The sequence below is a fragment of the Heterobasidion irregulare genome (genome assembly GCF_000320585.1).
Source record: "Heterobasidion irregulare TC 32-1 unplaced genomic scaffold scaffold_10, whole genome shotgun sequence".
Lineage (NCBI taxonomy): Eukaryota > Fungi > Basidiomycota > Agaricomycetes > Russulales > Bondarzewiaceae > Heterobasidion > Heterobasidion irregulare.
The window spans coordinates 1,023,958-1,041,466 of record NW_009258206.1 but is presented as its reverse complement, the minus strand read 5'-3'; the positions used below and the strand labels follow the sequence as shown (position 1 = coordinate 1,041,466).

Below are 17,509 nucleotides of genomic sequence, written 5' to 3'. Positions count from 1 at the left end.
CGCAAGGGCTCCACTGCTCTCAAAGTGCAGTTTGATGATCCTGTCATCTTCACTTCTTAATCCCGGAACCGTTCATGGATCTCGGCCCTTATATACCCTGTAGGCTACATGCTGGCTATCGTGCGTTGTGCAAGTAAAGCTAGCGGTTCATACCAATGGAGATGCGCTGGGAAGTTAACTGTCTCATTGACTATCGAGACAAGACAAGCTGCTGTTGCTCTTCGTTGCCGTTCGATAGACAATTGCCATCACTTTAGACAGGCTTGCAAAGCAGAGCCCAAAAAGAGCTCATGAACTGCACTACGCTTGAAACTACGTTCGAAAGGATCGAGAGTAAATATAACGGCGTACAACTTTGGCCACTTTTTGGCCGCCTTTATCCGTAACTATACATGCATTGTCTCAAATACGTTTCCTCTAGGCCGGTGAACATCAGCGGGGTCATAACGTTCCTCGACAGTTAGGGATAAATGTTCCTTTTCAAACGTGCGGAACAGACAGAGGACGTTCAGAGCTGGCCATTCATCCTCGGGGTTATTTTTCTTGATATACGGATACCTGACGGGGGTCTCATGGTCACGACGCCATTCCTTGCTGAATGCTAGTAGACAAGCGCATGAGTGCTACCGTACCACTCATAAACAGCATTGAACGTACGAGCCCTCTGACCATCACGGATGCGAGACCATCCAACTTCCCCTTCTCTAAAAATCGTGAACGAGGTGTGATGAATTAGAAAGAAAGGGAAACGTACATTTCGTCAAAATATTCGTGGTCTGTCCATGGCTTGCTCAAATCACGTCGCTGTTTGGGTTCTACTGTGAGAATCTAGAGTTGCGCCACTGTGAGCATGGAGAAAGGAGGGTCTTGATGAAAGAGGCGCTGACTTACGCTCAAAATAAATTGCGTCAGGTCACCGCTGGGGACCTCCGCCACGGAAAGGCATTCCTTGACATATACATTAAAAGCCTTCTGTGTGAAGTTCTCCCACGCATTCGGGTCGTTATAGTGAGAGTATTGAAAATGAGAGAACAAATCGTCCTTGTAAGGGCTGTTGGGTGTCTGAAGATGGTGATGTAATGTTGAACAAGTTACTGAACGTTTGGTAACGAGACACAAACCTTTCCTGCCCAAAGCTCTAAAAGAGTGATGCCTAGTGACCACCAATCTGTGGATACGCTGAATTTGAAAGGCGTGCAACGGCTATTTTGCACACTCCGCAAAAGCTTTGTGTTACGATCTCGACCTCCGATTATTTCAGGCGCCATATAGCGACGCATGCCCTTCATCGCATCAGAGATGAAAAAGCCATCCTTGGAGCGGGTGGCGTTCTCGAAATCGCTCAAAACGCTATGACCCTGCGTATTGATAAAGATATTGTCTGGCCTGACGTCTGCATGAACAATGTTGTTTTCGTGAAGGAAACTGATGGCGAGAACCTGAGGAAGATGATCGGTGTGAAATATGAACAAATATCCGTCAAATACCTACCATTTCCGCAGCGATATAGAAGAGTTGCGTTTTGTCCACTTTCCCACATTGTCGAGCGAGATCCCCATACGGACAGAAAGGCTGAACGCAAATGTTGAGCATGGCCATTAAGATTTTGAAGTCGGCTCAGCCTACCGTGACGATGTTAAGAAAGCCGTTCCAGCTGGCCCAGTAAAAACGATCTCCTTGCTCTGGTGGCGGACCCAGAAGGAAGGGGTGCTGATTTTGCTGAAGCATCCGCAGAACCCTCAAGTCGGCTATCCTACTACGAGCAGCCCTGGTGCTCTCGACATAAACAGACTTGATCGCGTGCAGAGCGCCACTCTTATGTTGTGCCACATGGATAGTCGACATTGGCATGATGTCGAGAAGGCCACGGATAGCCCATTCTCGTGAGTGAGCAAACTTCTTGGATAGGATTGACATCGCATCGTCCCTGTCAGGACGCTTGATGTAAACTCTGCGCAAGTATGGTATTTCGACGTCTGCCGGGAATGTTGCACCGAGGTTCATGCTATTATCATCGCCAGAGGAGACAGGACCAGTCCCAGTGCTTGGAAGGCGCGACGAAGATGAAGTTTCGTCCGCATGAAAGGCTGAAGAGTCTGCCTCGCTGGCTTCCGAGTGGGTTGACTCATCGTCCATGATTAGGAAGGGAGATCCCTGAAAAAGGTGAGAATGGGGGGGCCCCTCTTCGAAAAGAGCAGGAGCAATGGTATCCACAGTTATGATTGACAGTGGGCTTGGTGGCATGACCACAGGCGGTGAGTTCCGGAATGCTTGTTCATCTAATAGGATTCCAATGACCTCGTTCCGCTGTTGGCTGCGCGTCCGACGAGGAAGACCGGGCGGGTGGTTGATAGAACGACGCGGCGTCGGAGAAATAGGTCGTAAAGTGGAATTTTCGAGTAGCAATGGTGATTCAACGGTGTTCTGATTCCTCAGTGTAGAGCCAACAGAGTCCTAAAATAGAACGATGTAATGAAGTTGGCTAAGACGTTGCACACCGCGACACACCATTGTTGTTGGATTGAAAAAGGCATGAAGTCCGTGCACCATGGGCTCAGCCACATCTTCAGTGTGCGAATGCAACTGGGATTCGCCAAGAGTCGGTGAATGACTTGTATCGTGAACGTAAGGGGGGCCATTCACAAAGACCTCACTTTCTATAGAGGGAGCAACCAACTCTAGGCCTGATGCTCTTCTCTTGTTGAATAATCTTCTCAATCTCGTGAAGAACCGAGGCACCATTCCGGTTTATGAAGTTACTGTGAAGCGGCTGTGGATGTTGTGGTAGCTAAAGCCGAGTGTAAGGAAGGAAGGCGCACTTGATTACGAGCAGCTTGAAGACTATATAACAGTGGCAAGCTGTGGCCACTGTCGGTCGATGGGCCGGGTCTTGTTACACGTTTTTACGTGATCAGTACAGGATGATACGCAAAATGGTCAGGGGTCGTCAAGAACGGATGGCATCCCCGACACACAATGACAGTACCTAGACCGCAATCTCATTGAGAACAAAACATGTTCGACACCTTCTCGATATCCAGGCGCGCCTTTCTCTGAACAAGCGATCGCGGCAGCCGCCGACGAAGCGACGACCTTTGTATTCGACAAGAAGATCTGAATGAAACGTCAATCATCAAAGAGCATGGTGCGATGTATTTCTTATTCATCGTCTACTGTACCTGACATGATTACGTTGAAGAACTCCCGTGTGTTAGCCGTGTTATGGAGAAGATAGCTGCGATTTGATCATGGCGTACAAATCTTAATCTCGAGAAGAATGCCTCCAATATCCTCGACCGCTCTAACATCCATCCTATACATGTTGCAATGCACTCATGTGTCCCCTCGGTCCCTCGACGGCTTCTGCTTTTCCACAGCCAGACGCCAGCCCCCATAGAGCTGGTTGACAATCGCACTGCGCTTGAGCACTGCAAGCTCTTTCACAGCATCACTGTATAACGAAGACACTCTCGCTGGATCCTTTTCATCCTTTTGATGAAGAATGAGTCAGTAAGAATCAGGATAAGTATTGTAGAACAGGACATGCCTGGATTGCTCGAAAGTTGCTCTTGGTGCGCCGTATAAAGTATTCTCGGAAGTTGTAAGAGCTAAATGACCGTGATGTGCGCAGCATGGAAGAGTAGAGGTGCAGCAGGGACTTGGCGGATGGGGGTGTCGCCATTATACCCTACACTCAGTAAGTGGAAGGTTAGAAGACTTCAGTCGACAACCCATAACGCCTGACTGAGCATCTGAGGGGCCACGTGGCCGAAGAGATTAGATTCGTTCCTCATTTCTATTCGGCGGATTTACTTCTCATCTGCTTTCTCTACCGATTTCGTATGTCGATGACTACCCTGAACATCAAGATTGAATTCGGCGGGGGTCTCGAATTACTCTTTTCTAACCAACGCTCCCATCGGATTTCCCTCCCCGCACACCGTTTGGCGGTAGCAAGTTCAACGTCTCCAGGAGACTCAGGAGACCCAGATACAGAGGTTCAGCCAGCAAACATGGATTTTCTGATTCAGTGGTTGAAGGAAAATTTGTTGAAAGAAAGAGCGGAGCTTTTCGTCGAGAACGACACGGTGTGCGTTGGTTCACCGGACCGATCACTGAATTTCAGGGTGTCTCTGACATGTTGGATGCTCAGGCGTCCAGGAATTCTGGTTTTGATCAATGATACGGATTGGGAACTTGAGGGAGAAGGACAGTATGAATTGAAGGATGGAGATGAAGTTGTATTTATTTCCACTTTGCATGGTGGTTAGCACGGCGTCTCGAAGGAGCACTCGGCCAAAAACCGTGCGCGAATAGCATGGTGAATAGCACAGTCCCACTGAGAGCTTTGACATCCCTCATTGATCAGGCGCGCCTAGGTACATGCCCGCGGACTGATGATGTCTTAACGCTGACGCCATGTAAATGTCCATCGATGCGTTTGAGTGGCTGCTCGATCGAGCAGATGTAGGTGATCAATTGGGCAGTTGGCGATGGAGAGGAGGGAGGCTCTGCAGACTATACTCTGTATCATATAGGAGTGACACGCACAGTCATACTCTTCACGGTGATTTATCTGAGCCTTTGTCTGAACTGAACCATCTCGACAGCGAGTACCATGGATGGGAAGTCTTCGTTAAGGCCTGTTCGTGCCTCTCCGAAGACGCCTTTGCATTTTGTTGCGCCTTGATCTGCGATTGTGCCCGCGCCCGCGCCCTGACGACCTCGTCTAAGATCCCTCCTGACTTCTCTATTTGTGAAACAGTTTCCCCTTTTTTCTCTGTCTCCCTCTCTTTCTCCCTCGCAACCTTGCTTGTAGTCAGCTGACTCTCAATACGATGTGTCTCCTCAGCAACCTTGAGCCTTTCCTCGAATGAAGCTCGTTCTTCCTTTGCCTTCTCCTGAGCATTCGCAGCAGCGTCGTCTTGGTGGGAGATTGAACCTTTTTGAGAGCCATACATCCACGAGCCAGCGACTACGGCAACGATCGTAAAGCCCTGCGCCACGACACGCACGCGCAACCACCGATTTAACGAGGCAGATTGGCCTTTGCGCAACTTAGTCATCGCCATAATGAGAGCAGCTGTCGTTGCCAGAGTCCCTGTCATACCGACGCAAGTCCTCGCTCAGAACGAAATAAGAGCATGTGATAGATGAGAGAGGCTATACCGATAGGAACTAATGGCTGCTGTTTGAATTTGCGAGAGGCTTTCTCGCGGTAAGTCTCCATTGAGTATGCAGGTTGAGTGCTCATGACGGGAGGAAGATGGTACGGGACTTGTCGGGTTCAGAGTAGATGTGGGATTGTGGTGGCAGTGCTGAACGCCGAACGGAGGTTCGACTAGGGAGTGAAAGGACGAGAGCGCTATATGACTCTGGTGTGATATGGGGAGGTGTAAGTATCAGGCCCAGAATATGAGGTATCCTTTAAGCATACAAAGAGTCTCGAAATTCAGGTCTCATACTGTGAGTATCAAATGCCCACGGAGTCGAAGCGCAGGACCTACCTGCTTCAACAACGGTGAGCTCCCAAAAGCTCCTTGAGCTTCGGCATCAGCCGGCAGTGGCCGCTCTCCAGACGCAATGACGAGAAGTTCTTTTGACTCGACTCTACTCAACTGTGCACCCGATCTCGATGCCTTCGTACCTATGCCGGGTGATTCTCAAAATCGAGCGGTAGATATAATGTGTATCAGAAGAGAGCTCTCACAGGGAAAAGCACAAGCCAACAGGTAGCAAGAATCTGGTCTCCAGTTGACAGTATATCGAACACTCCTCCTGGAGGTCCCCATTCTTTTAGTGATTTGTTTTACAAGCTTGACGTTTCATTTGACTCTCTCCCATTCGGTGATATCCTCCTGGAACTAACTTGCTTGAGGGTCGCAATCATCTCCTTCGATTGGCCCAAACCCGCGCTTCAACCTCAGCTAGCCCGTACATGCTGCGACGCTTCATCCCCTCACTCCTTCATTCTTGAAAGGTGTTGTTTACCCGATGTTGCACCTCCGATTCAAATACGTGCCCAGAGATTATGTCCCATTTATCGAACAACTACAGTTTTTTCATCCTATCACTTAAAAATCGCTGATGAACAATGTTGAGGGCTTACGAATATTTGGGACATCTTGCGCAAGCAGCATGGATATCATAGGAGTATGTCAAACTTGCATGTACAAGTTATTTCTCTATAGAGGCACGTAACTTATATTATGATATCCAACTGGAATAGCTAATAGGATGCGGTCAAGAAGATTGAGAGTCCGCATAAAACGAAGACAATCATCTCATTTTCATTTTATACACAGGCCTGTCACTACCAAGAAATCGGCCGCACTGTCTAGCTCCAGTCAGGGCTTACTTCGTGGGGCCCTTGCCTTCCGTTCTCAACCGTGCGGGGCGTTTCGTCATTGACAGCAAGCCTGATTCTTCCTTCGTGTCGCCTTTCTGCGAAGGTCACCCACAATGCAGACGTGATCAGGCCGAGTGGGTGCAAGACCGTGAACATGATTTCCGTGATCTGATTTTAGGATAATCAATATCAAGACAACAACGGTAAAGAAAATAGGCGCACATATACGGATGCAGGTTTCAATCTGCTTGCCCATACCGCAACGCAGATCCATGTTGCACCGACGCACCAGATGATATCGCGTCGGATCATGATGAGGAGGAGGCCGAGGATGTTCGTGCCGAGCACTACCCCGAAGCCTTCCCATTGATGCCCATTGTAATGATCTGGATGATTTGGGTTCCACGCGTGTCCCAAGGCAACGCTGTAAATGGCATGTTGAAAAATAAGCTAGGTTGATGGAAAGGGGTACACACAATAGGGAATACGGAAATAGAAGCGAGAGTGGCAGGATGAGAAAGAGCCGCATCGGCGCGTGAATGAACGCAATATCAAGGGGACGTTGTCGAGTAGGCGGGTGGTATACTATCAAGACGATGTTGGAGTATAGCAAGAGAAGGACAAGAATGCCCAAGAGAATCGTTGACACTATGAACGAGCGGAAAATCTAGCGATATTTTTGAGTATGAGGAGATATATGCAATGGAACCAATTCGCGTACCCAAGAAATGGCCCACGCAGCCATGACCCAATTAGAAAAGACCAACGCGAGCCCTACTCCTTTCACAATAGTTTTCTGTGAAATGGTGCTGGGAATAAGTCAGGGAGTTTGATAACAAATAATGAAGTTTACCTTAGTCTCAGGCTTCCTGACAAGAACAATCATGAAACAATACCCAATCTGACCGATATATATCGCTAATATGTATGCAGCGATGAGAGGAGGATACGGAGAGATTGATGTGGGGAACCATTTCGTCACTTGTCCTAAATTCGCAGGCATGTCAGGCTCAGTCACAAGAGTGAATTCGTCTAGTCAAATGCACCAATGGACGGTGATACCATCAATGAACATATCAAAACTGTTGCTATGTTCACCAGTAGCGATAGTGGTGTCAATACCTGCAGCCTGTGGGATTCGAAAGTCTGCTTAATTATGGGAGCCGGATCACAAGGGTGCTGGACGTGACACAAACCGGATAAGTGACAAGTGATCGCGCACGGCAGGGTGCAACATATCGAGAGGGAGTTCATCCATACTTTTTGCGAAGTCTCTGTAGAGAGTGAAAGCCCAGGAAGTGGTCGATAGCAAACAGACCCATTCCTCGATGTCGCATCCAACGGAGCGAAACATCGACGTCATTCGCCGCCTGATCGGTTTCATCCACGTGATAATGATGGTGTAAAATACTCTAATTGATGACGCTGCGATTTTGCGCACCTTTGCACGCGATTTCAGCTACTTGACCAGTTTATGCCTCTGTGCCGCGCTATGCCTACCTATACCACGAATGAACATGTCTGTTGATTTGTTCTCGGTTTCTCCATCTCGAAGCTCAGTGTCACCGTAGGACTGGTTCAACGAAGACGGCTTCGATTGACATTGTCTCATCTTCTCTTCTAGCGTAATTTATACACAGAACGGCTGTCTTATGTGTAAGGTCAGCTATGGAGACTAGGGGGAGAGTGAAGCTCTCACTATCAGTATTTGATCAACCTTCTATCTCTATCCTGATTGTGATGACTTGCGACCCCTCGAAGCAACCGGACATGATAGGACGAAGTATGGATACATTGAAGACAGGATGAGCTCATAATATGTACGTCAATTCATATTTTGGGGACGCTGATGCTGATGATTTGTAACAAGCAAACAGAAAAAGTCGGAAAAGTGATCACTCTCGGCCCATGGGTGCGAAGTCTATAATCCTACGAAACAAGACACTCCGGACTTGCGACGAATTCCGCGTTATCGATCTTATCAGTTGTTCTCCGGATCAACATAAGTTATAATAGAAGAGGCCAGATTCCGATGTTGTTCCGTATTATCGTCGCCGTTTTTGATGAAGCCTGGCCTTTCAGATCGCCTATCGAAACACAGCAATCAAAGGAGATGATAGTACTGTTCAAAGCCTTGTATGCATGTGCGTGATATCTTTACATGCTGGACAGACATAGATGTAGCATCGCGTTCTATCTTAACAGCTCTGGCTGCAAGTTTAAAACGGCTGTCGTAATGACACATTGACCGCGCCGCTTGGGGAAGCAGCCCGAGTGACTTCATCCTTTAGCTGAGCATGACGCGGATGAGCGCTCCGTTGACCCAAAAAGATGCTTATGCCGCATGGCCGACACGCGCCTTCAGCATGTAGATATTCAAAAGGCGGTTTGTGGGGACACCCTTGTCAGTATTCCCCCCTTCCCTTTGCCTCACAACGATGGACACCAGACATTCGCCCGACATTAGCCTGGCCAACTCAGTACCGTTTCCAACGGACCCGAGCACATACCAGTCTTCCATCTCTGTTTCGGGCTTACCTTTACCACAGGATTTTTACGCGTCGTCTCGACTGTCCCGCGACTCGATATCCCTTCATCGCTCGAGGCAAGCACGATCTTTGGCTTCATCGACATACAGCTATCGGGCACGACCCACCGGAAAGCAGCTTAGTCCTGTTGTGGAGGAGACAGACGATCGTTCGCGGCGCTGGTCGCCGCCCAGATTGTCGCCAGGGGTCGAAACCGGTGCGTTCGACGACACTTTCGTGGAGGATGTGGCAATCGCAATGATTGCGATGATGCCCTCACCTCGGGTGGAAGCCCGAAAGCAGGCCGAGCGGCGAAGAAGGTCGGCAAAGCGTTCAAGGCGCGTGCGCGCAAGAGGCATCGCGAAGCGAGTTGTCGGTGCTGCGGGTCGTGCCATATCCGCTTTGTCCATGGTGCTCCATTGCCCGCCATGGGGGCGGCGGCACTGAAATCCCCCTTCAAGGTACGGGTCATAGCTAGCAAGCATATGGGGAGGAAATTCTGAACAACTTTTGCAGGCTTTGACCTTGCCGAGGCATCTTGTTTACGTGCTTTGCCACCCATGTTCACACAATCGGCTCACGTCCATCATTTTGAGGCGCGATCGATATGCCACATGTTGTGGCAAACGATACGACTGCTTTGACCCAATGACACCCCTTGAACGTCAGATAGACTTGACTGTCATTGTGCCACCGTCTCTTTGTCCCCCAGTCTGGCTTTAAAAGCTCTCCCATCCCTCACAAGTAACACTCATTCCATCTCACTTTCACATTCTCACTTGACATGACCACGAACACCACGGCACAATCACTGATCCCTACCAGTGCCACTGCGACATCAAGCGCTCTCGAGCACCCAAGAAGTTCCACGCCATCGCCCTTAGAACTAAACACCATCGTTTCCGAATGCGACACATCTTCCAAAACTCTTCTTGATGATCATTCCCCACATGTTGTCGAGAACCACTCGTCTCCCAGGGCGTTTTACCGCTCCCGATATGGTGTCTTCGAAGTCGACCTGACCGATCCACTCCAGCCAAAAGCTCTTCTTACCCACCAAAGGATTCCAACCCGTCCCAATCCTCATCCCATTTTCCGCAGACGCACTCCATCCTCCCCCGGCGATGTTGACATGGAGCAGCTGGTAAAGGAGCGACTTAGAAAGAAGATTGACGCGCCCGGACCATTCACACCTCTTGAGATGCTTCATCAAGGCGATAAAGTATCAGCACATGCTGTCTATGACCAGTGCACATCATCCGTGATTTGCTTGAAGGTTGTCGATAAGACGAACAAGGACAAGGAAGACCGTACGCGAGCACTCCGGTACGAGCTCAAGGCGTACCAGAGGATCTCGAGATACGAACGCTCTCCGTATGTTATGCAGCTCGAAGGTGTATTCCAAGACCAAGAGGCCGCCTATTTTGCCATGGCCAGTACACTATGCATCTTCCCAATGCAATAGCTAAACATCGCCAATAAACAGGAATTAATGCCTCTTGACCTACATGCAGCGACAGAGGTACTCTTGACGCCGGCTGTCACGCGTCGGTGGCTAGCACAAGCAGTGAGCTTTCCATCCTTTTCTAACTGGGTACTGTCTCAATATTTGTCATTGCACACACAGGCAGCTGGCATTCACGCTCTGCACTGTATGGGGATCATCCATCGCGATGTGAAGCCAGAAAACTTCCTCATTGATCAAATGGGTAACACACGAATCTCCGATTTTGGTTGCGCACTTGTACTTGATAGTCGCCTGGAGGACTGTATACCCTCCTCACGCGAATTATGTGGGACGCATGGGTATATGGCGCCTGAGATGCTTACCGCGGCGTCGCTGCAGGAATGGGCTGGCGAGGCAGTCGACGAGGAGGAGTACAAGCTCTTCAATCCTTGGGGTGGGTACGGGAACGAAGTCGATTGGTGGGGCCTTGGATGCACTTTCTTCGAGATGCTCACCACACAGGTATTTTTTTTCTTATCTTGACTAGGGATTTGGGACTGATGTAGAAATGGGCGTAGCGCTTGTTCTGTAGGAAAAAAGACATGAAAGATTATATCACCTACTGTAAGATGGGTGATCTTCAATATCTGACTGAGCGAGCGCAAGTCCATGTTGTAAACGCTCTCGAGGACGGGGCCGATAGGGTCCTGGTCGGGGTAAGCTTCCTTCCTGTTTAGTTTTACTTTACGTGACTCATGCTCACCTGTACTATCAGCTGCTTGACATCAATCCAGCCACACGTTTCACCTGGGACGGCATCCAGCAGGAATTGTTCTTCATCAGCGCAGGGTATGTTTTCTATTCGTTATCAGGGATTGTACCTCTCATTCCTTTCGTTAGTGTGAATGAATTCGATGTCCTCGAACGATGTAGTCCGGACGTGAAACGTCGGTGGAGTCTTTCTCTCTTCTTTATCACGTCACAGTTCACCAACAGTTCTTCATATAGGCTTTCGCGCCTCGAAGAATCTTTGCGCTCAGCTTCCCATCACAAACGATGTTCCGTCGCAAGACCTCTTCTCGATCACAGAAGCAGAGATTGCGCGCACGCGAAAATCTGACCGCTCTCAGTATCTCCATCTCGGAGACCGTGATCAGCAGCAGTTGGACAAGGTGTGGAAGGATTTTGGATGGATCAATCCCTATGGGATGTGGAGGTCCTATCGACAATTCAATGCTTGAAGGGATAGGCATCCGTTCATCAATCCTCTGCCCTTTCAGTGTTTCTTCCGGTATGTCACCTTGCTGGCTAGTTTATTGGTATGAAATTATGAACCTATGACTTTATTTCACTCGCTTTGCCATCTCGTCATGATGTTTTTCATTTTTTAATGTTGTATCATCGCAGTAGTGTAGAAGATACAACTGTCACATTCCCTGTAGCATAGCATATACTATAGCCCCAAAATTGAATCTGGTGTCGGCAGTGTTAGAACAAGAGAAAAGTCATAACGAGAGTGGGATTCAATGTGATGTATACTATGGAAAGGTCGATGCAGCTCCGAAACTGAAAGCCAGATTCTGTTCGGATGTTCAAGCATCCTTCACATAAGCCTGATTGTGTTCACCCGATTTTTGTCTGTAGTTTCCTTCAGCAGCCGTTGAAAGTTTGCGAGTGAAGGAATGATAGACTGTTCGCCGCAGAAGATATCTGGATGGCGTCTAGAACGCTTGCCACGCCGCCGCGAGTGACGCCCTGCGACTGCCTGTCTCATAGACGTTCGTCTGCTGATTCTTCTCTGGCCATGAGAAAAAGAAAAAGGTGATGGAAAAACATGACGAGAGTGGGATTCGAACCCACGCCCCCGAAGGGACCAGATCCTTAGTCTGGCGCCTTAGACCGCTCGGCCATCTCGCCTTGAATATTGTATGACTAACATTTTTCATCGCCTGCTCAAACCGATCGACCAACTCCTGTCCAGCACGGCTGTGTGCTGAACTTTCCACATTTTATTTTTGCCTTCCCCTAAAAACTCATATAGTTATTGATTGTCTCCATGTTATCAATTGTTTCCAAGTCCCAAGCAAACCCAAGCAAGCCCGAGGTGGTCACGCGCGTCACAAGCCATGGTCACATACACCATGCTTGTCATGGGTGAATCACGCGTTCGTGGCACGCGCGATCATCATAGTGAACCATATTGAACGCGCTTTGCAGCTTGTTTCTGACGCGTTTTTCTTTGTTTTTCCACCAATCATGTCTGAATCGGAATCAACACCAGGCCCACGACGCTCTCAACGAGAGAGAAAGCAGGCGAAGCCCTTTGTCTCTGGTCCGCAGCCTTACCGTCTGTATCACAATCCAAGCTGACCTTTGCCCTTTGCACAGGTTCCCAACAGAAGAGGAAACTCAATGAAGTGGACTCTGGGGATGAAAATGAACGCCTCAGTGATTTAGACGAGCATGATGAGCCCCAAGATGAAGAGGAGGAGTATAGTGCACCGAGGCCAAAACCAAAGGCCGCACCAGTGGCAGGGAGAGGGAGGGGGAGGCCGAAAGGATCAGGGTCAACAGTGAAACGTCCGCCCAAGGCAAGACCCACTGTTCCAAAAAAACCCACTGCAACGCAACGCAAGGGTAAGAAGGGACAATCTGCATTTGATGCCTCCGGCGCAGAAAAAGTCGCGAGAGATACTCAAATCACCAACGACAATGCTCTGTTCAGTGAGTGTTGAGCATATCTTAGAGATACAGACTGCTAATATTTTACAACAGATGCAATCATGAATCCGTCTGCAGCCTTGCAGTCTACAGTAGAAGATTTCTTGGAATCGCTGTCAGAAACTCCAGGTCCAGCACAAGCGGAACTGGTCAACAACATTCTGCGATGTTGTGGGTCCAACGACACAGTGAATGCTGACGAAGCTATCGACTACGACGGTGTAGTTGATGCCCTCGACAATTTTACTGAAGCACTGAAGCAGGTACGTCTAGTCGTCCATCTTAAGTCATTTAAAGTTCACATCAACTGGACGTGCCAGGACAACTCTCCAATATACCCACTTACGTCCAAATTACCTATGTTCAAAAGATTCAGGAAGTCACTTTCCGAATTCATAGAAAGACTCATCACTTCTTCTGCAGACCTCGGTCTATTATATACGACCGACTTGATGGCCACTCTTCAGACATGGATCGTCGCTATGTCATCTTCTCAGCTACGTAGCTTTCGGCACACGGCTACAGTCCTCGCCTTAGAGGTAGAAACAGCTCTTTGCGATGTCGCTGCCGCCGTCGAAAAGGAGGCAGAGGTTATCGGAAGGCAGCGAGAGGGTGAGAGGAAGCGTAAGGCTGGTAACAAGAGCAAAGTCAGCAATGGACGGGATAAAGAGTTGGAAGGCAAAGAGAAAGAAGTGAAGAATCGGAGGACAACATTGGCGGAATATCTGAAGGAATTCGTGGACGGGTACGTGAGCCATTGACGGTCCCTCCATATGTCGCGCTTGACAAGTGACCTCTCAGTGTTTTTGTTCACCGGTATCGCGATCTCGACCCTGCGATTCGCGCCGAATGTGTGCGTGCAATAGGCCTATGGTTCATCAAGTATCCCGACCACTTTTTGGATGGGTCTTACCTGCGCTATGTTGGGTGGGTGCTCTCAGATGCCAATACTCAAGTGCGCCTTGACGCTGTCAAGTCGTTATCCGGAGTCTATAAGAAGGCGGACTACATCAGTTCTCTCCAGCATTTCACAGATCGCTTCAAGCCACGCCTAGTTGAGATGGCGACAGGCGACACTGAGCTCGCTGTGAGGGTTGCTGTCATTCAAGTCCTTGGCGCAATTGATGAGCATGGCCTCTTAGAAGATGAGCAACGCGACGCGCTTTGTCTGCTTGTCTTCGATGAAGAGTTCAAGGTCCGTCGCGCTGTCAGTGGGTTCGTTCGAGGTGTATGGGAGGATATGGTGGAGGAGCTGCTAGTTGCAAAGAAGGCCAGTGAGCAAGAGAAACAGAGGGTGGGTGTCAAAGCTCTAGGGGCGCTTTTGATAAACCTGGGAAAAACGTTGGATAAAGTCGATATCGCAAGCAAGGAGGAGGAGGACAACGAAGAAGTCGCCGAGAGCAGTACTCAACCAAGAAGAGTAAAGGAAGTTGCGTCTCTTGTAGGCGCAGAGCAGAGGGGCCGTACAGCATTGGCCGTGGAGGCGCTTTGGGACCAGGTGCAGCCCGTCAGTGATTGGGAAGCATTGCTAGATGTTTTGCTGTTAGATCATTCGGCTTCCGGTGACGATGAAGCTGAGGTTCCTCGAGGACGCAGATCAAAGGGTAAACAGGCTGCTTCAGAAGTCAGCATCGACGAGGCGTGGCGGCTGGAGGAGGCAGAAGAAGCTGTACTTCTCGAAGTGTTGGTCGCTGCTCTGCGAAAGGCTAAACTTGACGCTTCAAGTGGTAAGAAGGTGAGTGTATGCGCTTGAATAGTTCCTTTGAGATACTCATTGTACAATTCAGGGAGAAGAGGAGACGACATCGGTTAATATCACACGTGCTTTGATCAAGGGGCTTCCACGATTGTTCGCGAAACATCAAACTGACGAAATCAGGATTACTGAAGTTCTTTTAATACCCCAACTGATGCACCTCGACTTGTATCTCGAAATGCGGATGATTCCTGTACGAATTTCTCCACTTGTCGTCACAGATAGAACCTGAATTCTGACTATAATCTTAGGCATACGCAAGCCTCTGGGATGACGTTATCAAGCAGTTCTCTTCGCACTCCTCGCCGACCGTTCTCTCCCATGCGGTTGCTACAATTCGGCATCTCATGGATGCTACCAGTCTTTCAAATACCAACAGCACCAAAATTCTTGAGTTAGAGGACGAACTAGCTCAATCTCTACGAGACGCTGTTGCGGGTCGAGACGAGCTCGAGATTGCTTCATTCTCCGAAGATGAGGTTTTGCTCTTGGGTGCTATTTGTGCCCGCTTGACTGCATTAGCCGGAACACGGGACATGACTTCCTGGATGGAAGAGGACGAGGGTGGCAAACAAAGTAGCGCTTGGGATATCGTGAGCGCTCTCGTTGAACGCGGAAAGTTAGGTTACAAGGAAGAGGAAGCGGTCAGAAGATGTCTTGCTATTCACTAAAATGCCGCTCACAGACTTCTCCCGCAGATGATTGACCATGGAGTCAATCTACTGACGCTGCACATAATCTGGAAAGCTAGACGACTGCCAACGGAGGCACAACCCTCAGCAGAGGAACTGCGATTCCGCGAATCATTTCGGGAGGAGCGTGAATCTCTCCTCGAAAAACTCGTGGAATATGCTGTTGGTTCTCAATCAAACACAGCAGATGGTGTGCGGCGAGCAGTGCGTTTCATTTTGCTTGACGCGTCTTGTCCCGATGACTGATGATTTCTTAGTCCTTCCAGAGCCTCATGAATTTACACATCTTATTCTGTCCTGCACAGGCAGAGGAACCATCAGGATCTGCATTAGCCACTTCGATGCTTTCATTGGTACTCGACGACGAAGTCCAGTATCGTTGCGCGGGCTTCGTACAAGCGGAGATCGAGCGCTACGCTGACGAGCTGGTTGAAAACAACCAAGCAGAAAACGACAATGAGAACAGTTCCAGTGAGTCCAGCGAGGACGAAAACCAAGAAACAACCAAGGGCAAGAGGGGCAAGCCGAGGAAATCCAAAAAGTCCGCTCGAGCGAAGACGTCAGGTGCCTAATGAGTGTCCTCTGTTTCTGTCGATCCTAATCCACCGTTTGTTCTCTCCTTCGATAGCCACCAACACAAATTCGCGTTCTCAGCTTGAACGAGAATATGTTTTCATTGGCGTTGTGTCAACATTCTTGCGAGTGATCCGCGTTGGAGCAGTCCACGTCCATCATAGCGCTGTCCTCCTGGTTCACTACGGTCGGCTGGGCCCTGCCTTTGACTTATGCTCCAAGGTCATCGTCGAAGTCTTACGAGAGGAAGGGATGTACAATGGTCACGGGGATGCTGTTGTGACTGTTATTTCACAAGCTCTTCGAGAGGTTCGTGAAAACTTATTAACCTCCGAATCATGGCTAATCGTTGTACCGTAGTCGTTTACTCTCGTGCTTGAAGGCGTTGTCCCAAATGAAGCAACCTCCGTGTCACTTGGAAAGCTGTTGGCTTCGTGTCTACTGATTCGTGGGGCTCAGCTGTCTGTGGTTCGTCGATTGGACAGCGAACATGTCATCAAGATCCACACCGAGTTATTGACATGGATCGGCAAGCGCCTTGCTGCGTACGAAAATAACAAGAACAAGAAGGGCCGAAAAACGGCGGTTCTGTTTTTCAAAGTTCTACAGCCTCTTCTAGCGCCAGTCGACAACCGAGATGCGTTAAAGATGTAAGTCATTTTGTGGTCGGCCCCATCCAATCATTGACCTAGGCTCGACAGCAAAGCACACATGGACCAGATGCTCGCTCAAGCGAAAGTGGAAATCTCTGCCACGTCGCCCATTTGGGAACCCCAACGTGCTTACGAAAAACGGCTGAGCACAGCGATGTCGAAGACTAAAGGTAAACAGATTGTCGACTTGATTCGTGTGACTATCTGACGTGTAACGAAGCTCCAGGGAAAAGTCGCAGATCACAACAGAGGTCAAAGGAGGTACTCACCACCGACGATGAGCAAGGCAATATAAGCGATGGGAACGAAACAGTTGAAGAAGTGCCCTTCCAACAGCGGCCTGCCGAGCTGGAGTATGCCTTGGGGCAAAGCGATGACGAGCTGACACAAGAGGACGCTGCAACTCCGAACGAGGTCGAATCCTCGTTGTCCCCTCTAGACACCGTGCGGTCTATATCCGAACGCCCAGTCAATCCGCTGGAGGACGATGAGGATGAAGGTAATGCGCCTGTCACACCCAAGGCTTCGCGAAAGCGGCCACGGAGCGAGGACGACGAGCCAAAGGCAAATCAAGCGCTGGAGAAGAGCTCGACTGCCATAGATTCCAGTCGGCCTGCACTATCTCCTGTTGAGCGACCTGTTTCCCGAGCCAGTTCCACCGGAGAGATACGTATCACAAGGAAGAGAGCCCGTCACTGATCTGTATATTTCCTGATATTGCATTATACCTATTTTTTTTGCGCTGAATCTCAGATCTCAACGATAGCTTAGCATGTCCAGTGTATTGTTG

At 49.3% G+C, this 17,509-nt stretch overlaps 7 protein-coding genes across 7 annotated transcripts; 3 read left to right on the top strand and 4 right to left on the bottom strand.

The window, feature by feature from the left end:
* Positions 1–386: 386 nt before the first annotated feature.
* On the bottom strand, positions 387–2,136 carry HETIRDRAFT_454663 (uncharacterized protein; the record flags this gene model as incomplete). The annotated part of the gene is made up of 7 exons (XM_009552559.1): positions 387–601; positions 658–704; positions 755–828; positions 892–1,062; positions 1,122–1,439; positions 1,492–1,572; positions 1,627–2,136. The coding sequence occupies 7 exons, from the start codon at positions 2,134–2,136 to the stop codon at positions 387–389; spliced, it is 1,416 nt and encodes a 471-aa protein (XP_009550854.1).
* A 1,197-nt stretch (positions 2,137–3,333) lies between these two features.
* On the bottom strand, positions 3,334–3,682 carry HETIRDRAFT_174026 (uncharacterized protein; the record flags this gene model as incomplete). Its single annotated transcript, XM_009552558.1, has 2 exons — positions 3,334–3,489; positions 3,548–3,682. The coding sequence occupies 2 exons, from the start codon at positions 3,680–3,682 to the stop codon at positions 3,334–3,336; spliced, it is 291 nt and encodes a 96-aa protein (XP_009550853.1).
* Positions 3,683–3,848: 166 nt separating this feature from the next.
* Positions 3,849–4,271, top strand: HETIRDRAFT_125501 (uncharacterized protein; the record flags this gene model as incomplete). The annotated part of the gene is made up of 3 exons (XM_009552557.1): positions 3,849–3,950; positions 3,999–4,090; positions 4,154–4,271. The coding sequence occupies 3 exons, from the start codon at positions 3,849–3,851 to the stop codon at positions 4,269–4,271; spliced, it is 312 nt and encodes a 103-aa protein (XP_009550852.1).
* Positions 4,272–4,829: 558 nt separating this feature from the next.
* Positions 4,830–5,233, bottom strand: HETIRDRAFT_243985 (uncharacterized protein; the record flags this gene model as incomplete). Its single annotated transcript, XM_009552556.1, has 2 exons — positions 4,830–5,101; positions 5,170–5,233. Coding segments are annotated over 2 exons (336 nt in total), but the record flags the coding sequence as incomplete, so codon positions are not given.
* Positions 5,234–6,337: 1,104 nt separating this feature from the next.
* HETIRDRAFT_460594 (uncharacterized protein) lies at positions 6,338–7,679 on the bottom strand (the record flags this gene model as incomplete). The annotated part of the gene is made up of 7 exons (XM_009552555.1): positions 7,546–7,679; positions 7,396–7,478; positions 7,203–7,336; positions 7,071–7,145; positions 6,826–7,016; positions 6,572–6,773; positions 6,338–6,517 (listed from the first exon to the last, which is right to left on the bottom strand). Exons 1-7 carry the CDS (start codon positions 7,605–7,607, stop codon positions 6,338–6,340), a joined length of 927 nt encoding a protein of 308 aa, XP_009550850.1. The 5' UTR covers positions 7,608–7,679.
* Positions 7,680–9,391: 1,712 nt separating this feature from the next.
* Positions 9,392–11,794, top strand: HETIRDRAFT_156572 (uncharacterized protein). The gene is made up of 7 exons (XM_009552554.1): positions 9,392–10,309; positions 10,364–10,444; positions 10,505–10,846; positions 10,903–11,040; positions 11,100–11,173; positions 11,225–11,271; positions 11,333–11,794. Exons 1-7 carry the CDS (start codon positions 9,662–9,664, stop codon positions 11,563–11,565), a joined length of 1,563 nt encoding a protein of 520 aa, XP_009550849.1. The 5' UTR covers positions 9,392–9,661; the 3' UTR covers positions 11,566–11,794.
* A 786-nt stretch (positions 11,795–12,580) lies between these two features.
* HETIRDRAFT_429598 (uncharacterized protein) lies at positions 12,581–17,418 on the top strand (the record flags this gene model as incomplete). The annotated part of the gene is made up of 13 exons (XM_009552553.1): positions 12,581–12,656; positions 12,713–13,048; positions 13,100–13,308; positions 13,513–13,790; positions 13,847–14,780; positions 14,833–14,994; positions 15,053–15,394; positions 15,500–15,697; positions 15,799–15,964; positions 16,122–16,375; positions 16,427–16,716; positions 16,759–16,889; positions 16,940–17,418. 13 exons carry the CDS (start codon positions 12,581–12,583, stop codon positions 17,416–17,418), a joined length of 3,855 nt encoding a protein of 1,284 aa, XP_009550848.1.
* Positions 17,419–17,509: the final 91 nt, after the last annotated feature.

What these genes read in the sequence shown, in the direction of transcription:
- HETIRDRAFT_156572 (XM_009552554.1), top strand. Translation starts at nt 9,662, where the DNA reads ATGACCACGAACACCACGGCACAATCACTGATCCCTACCAGTGCCACT. An exon ending in CCGATAGGGTCCTGGTCGGG is followed by an intron (nt 11,041 to 11,099) that starts GTAAGCTTCCTT and finishes CTGTACTATCAG; the next exon opens with CTGCTTGACATCAATCCAGC. An exon ending in TTGTTCTTCATCAGCGCAGG is followed by an intron (nt 11,174 to 11,224) that starts GTATGTTTTCTA and finishes TCCTTTCGTTAG; the next exon opens with TGTGAATGAATTCGATGTCC.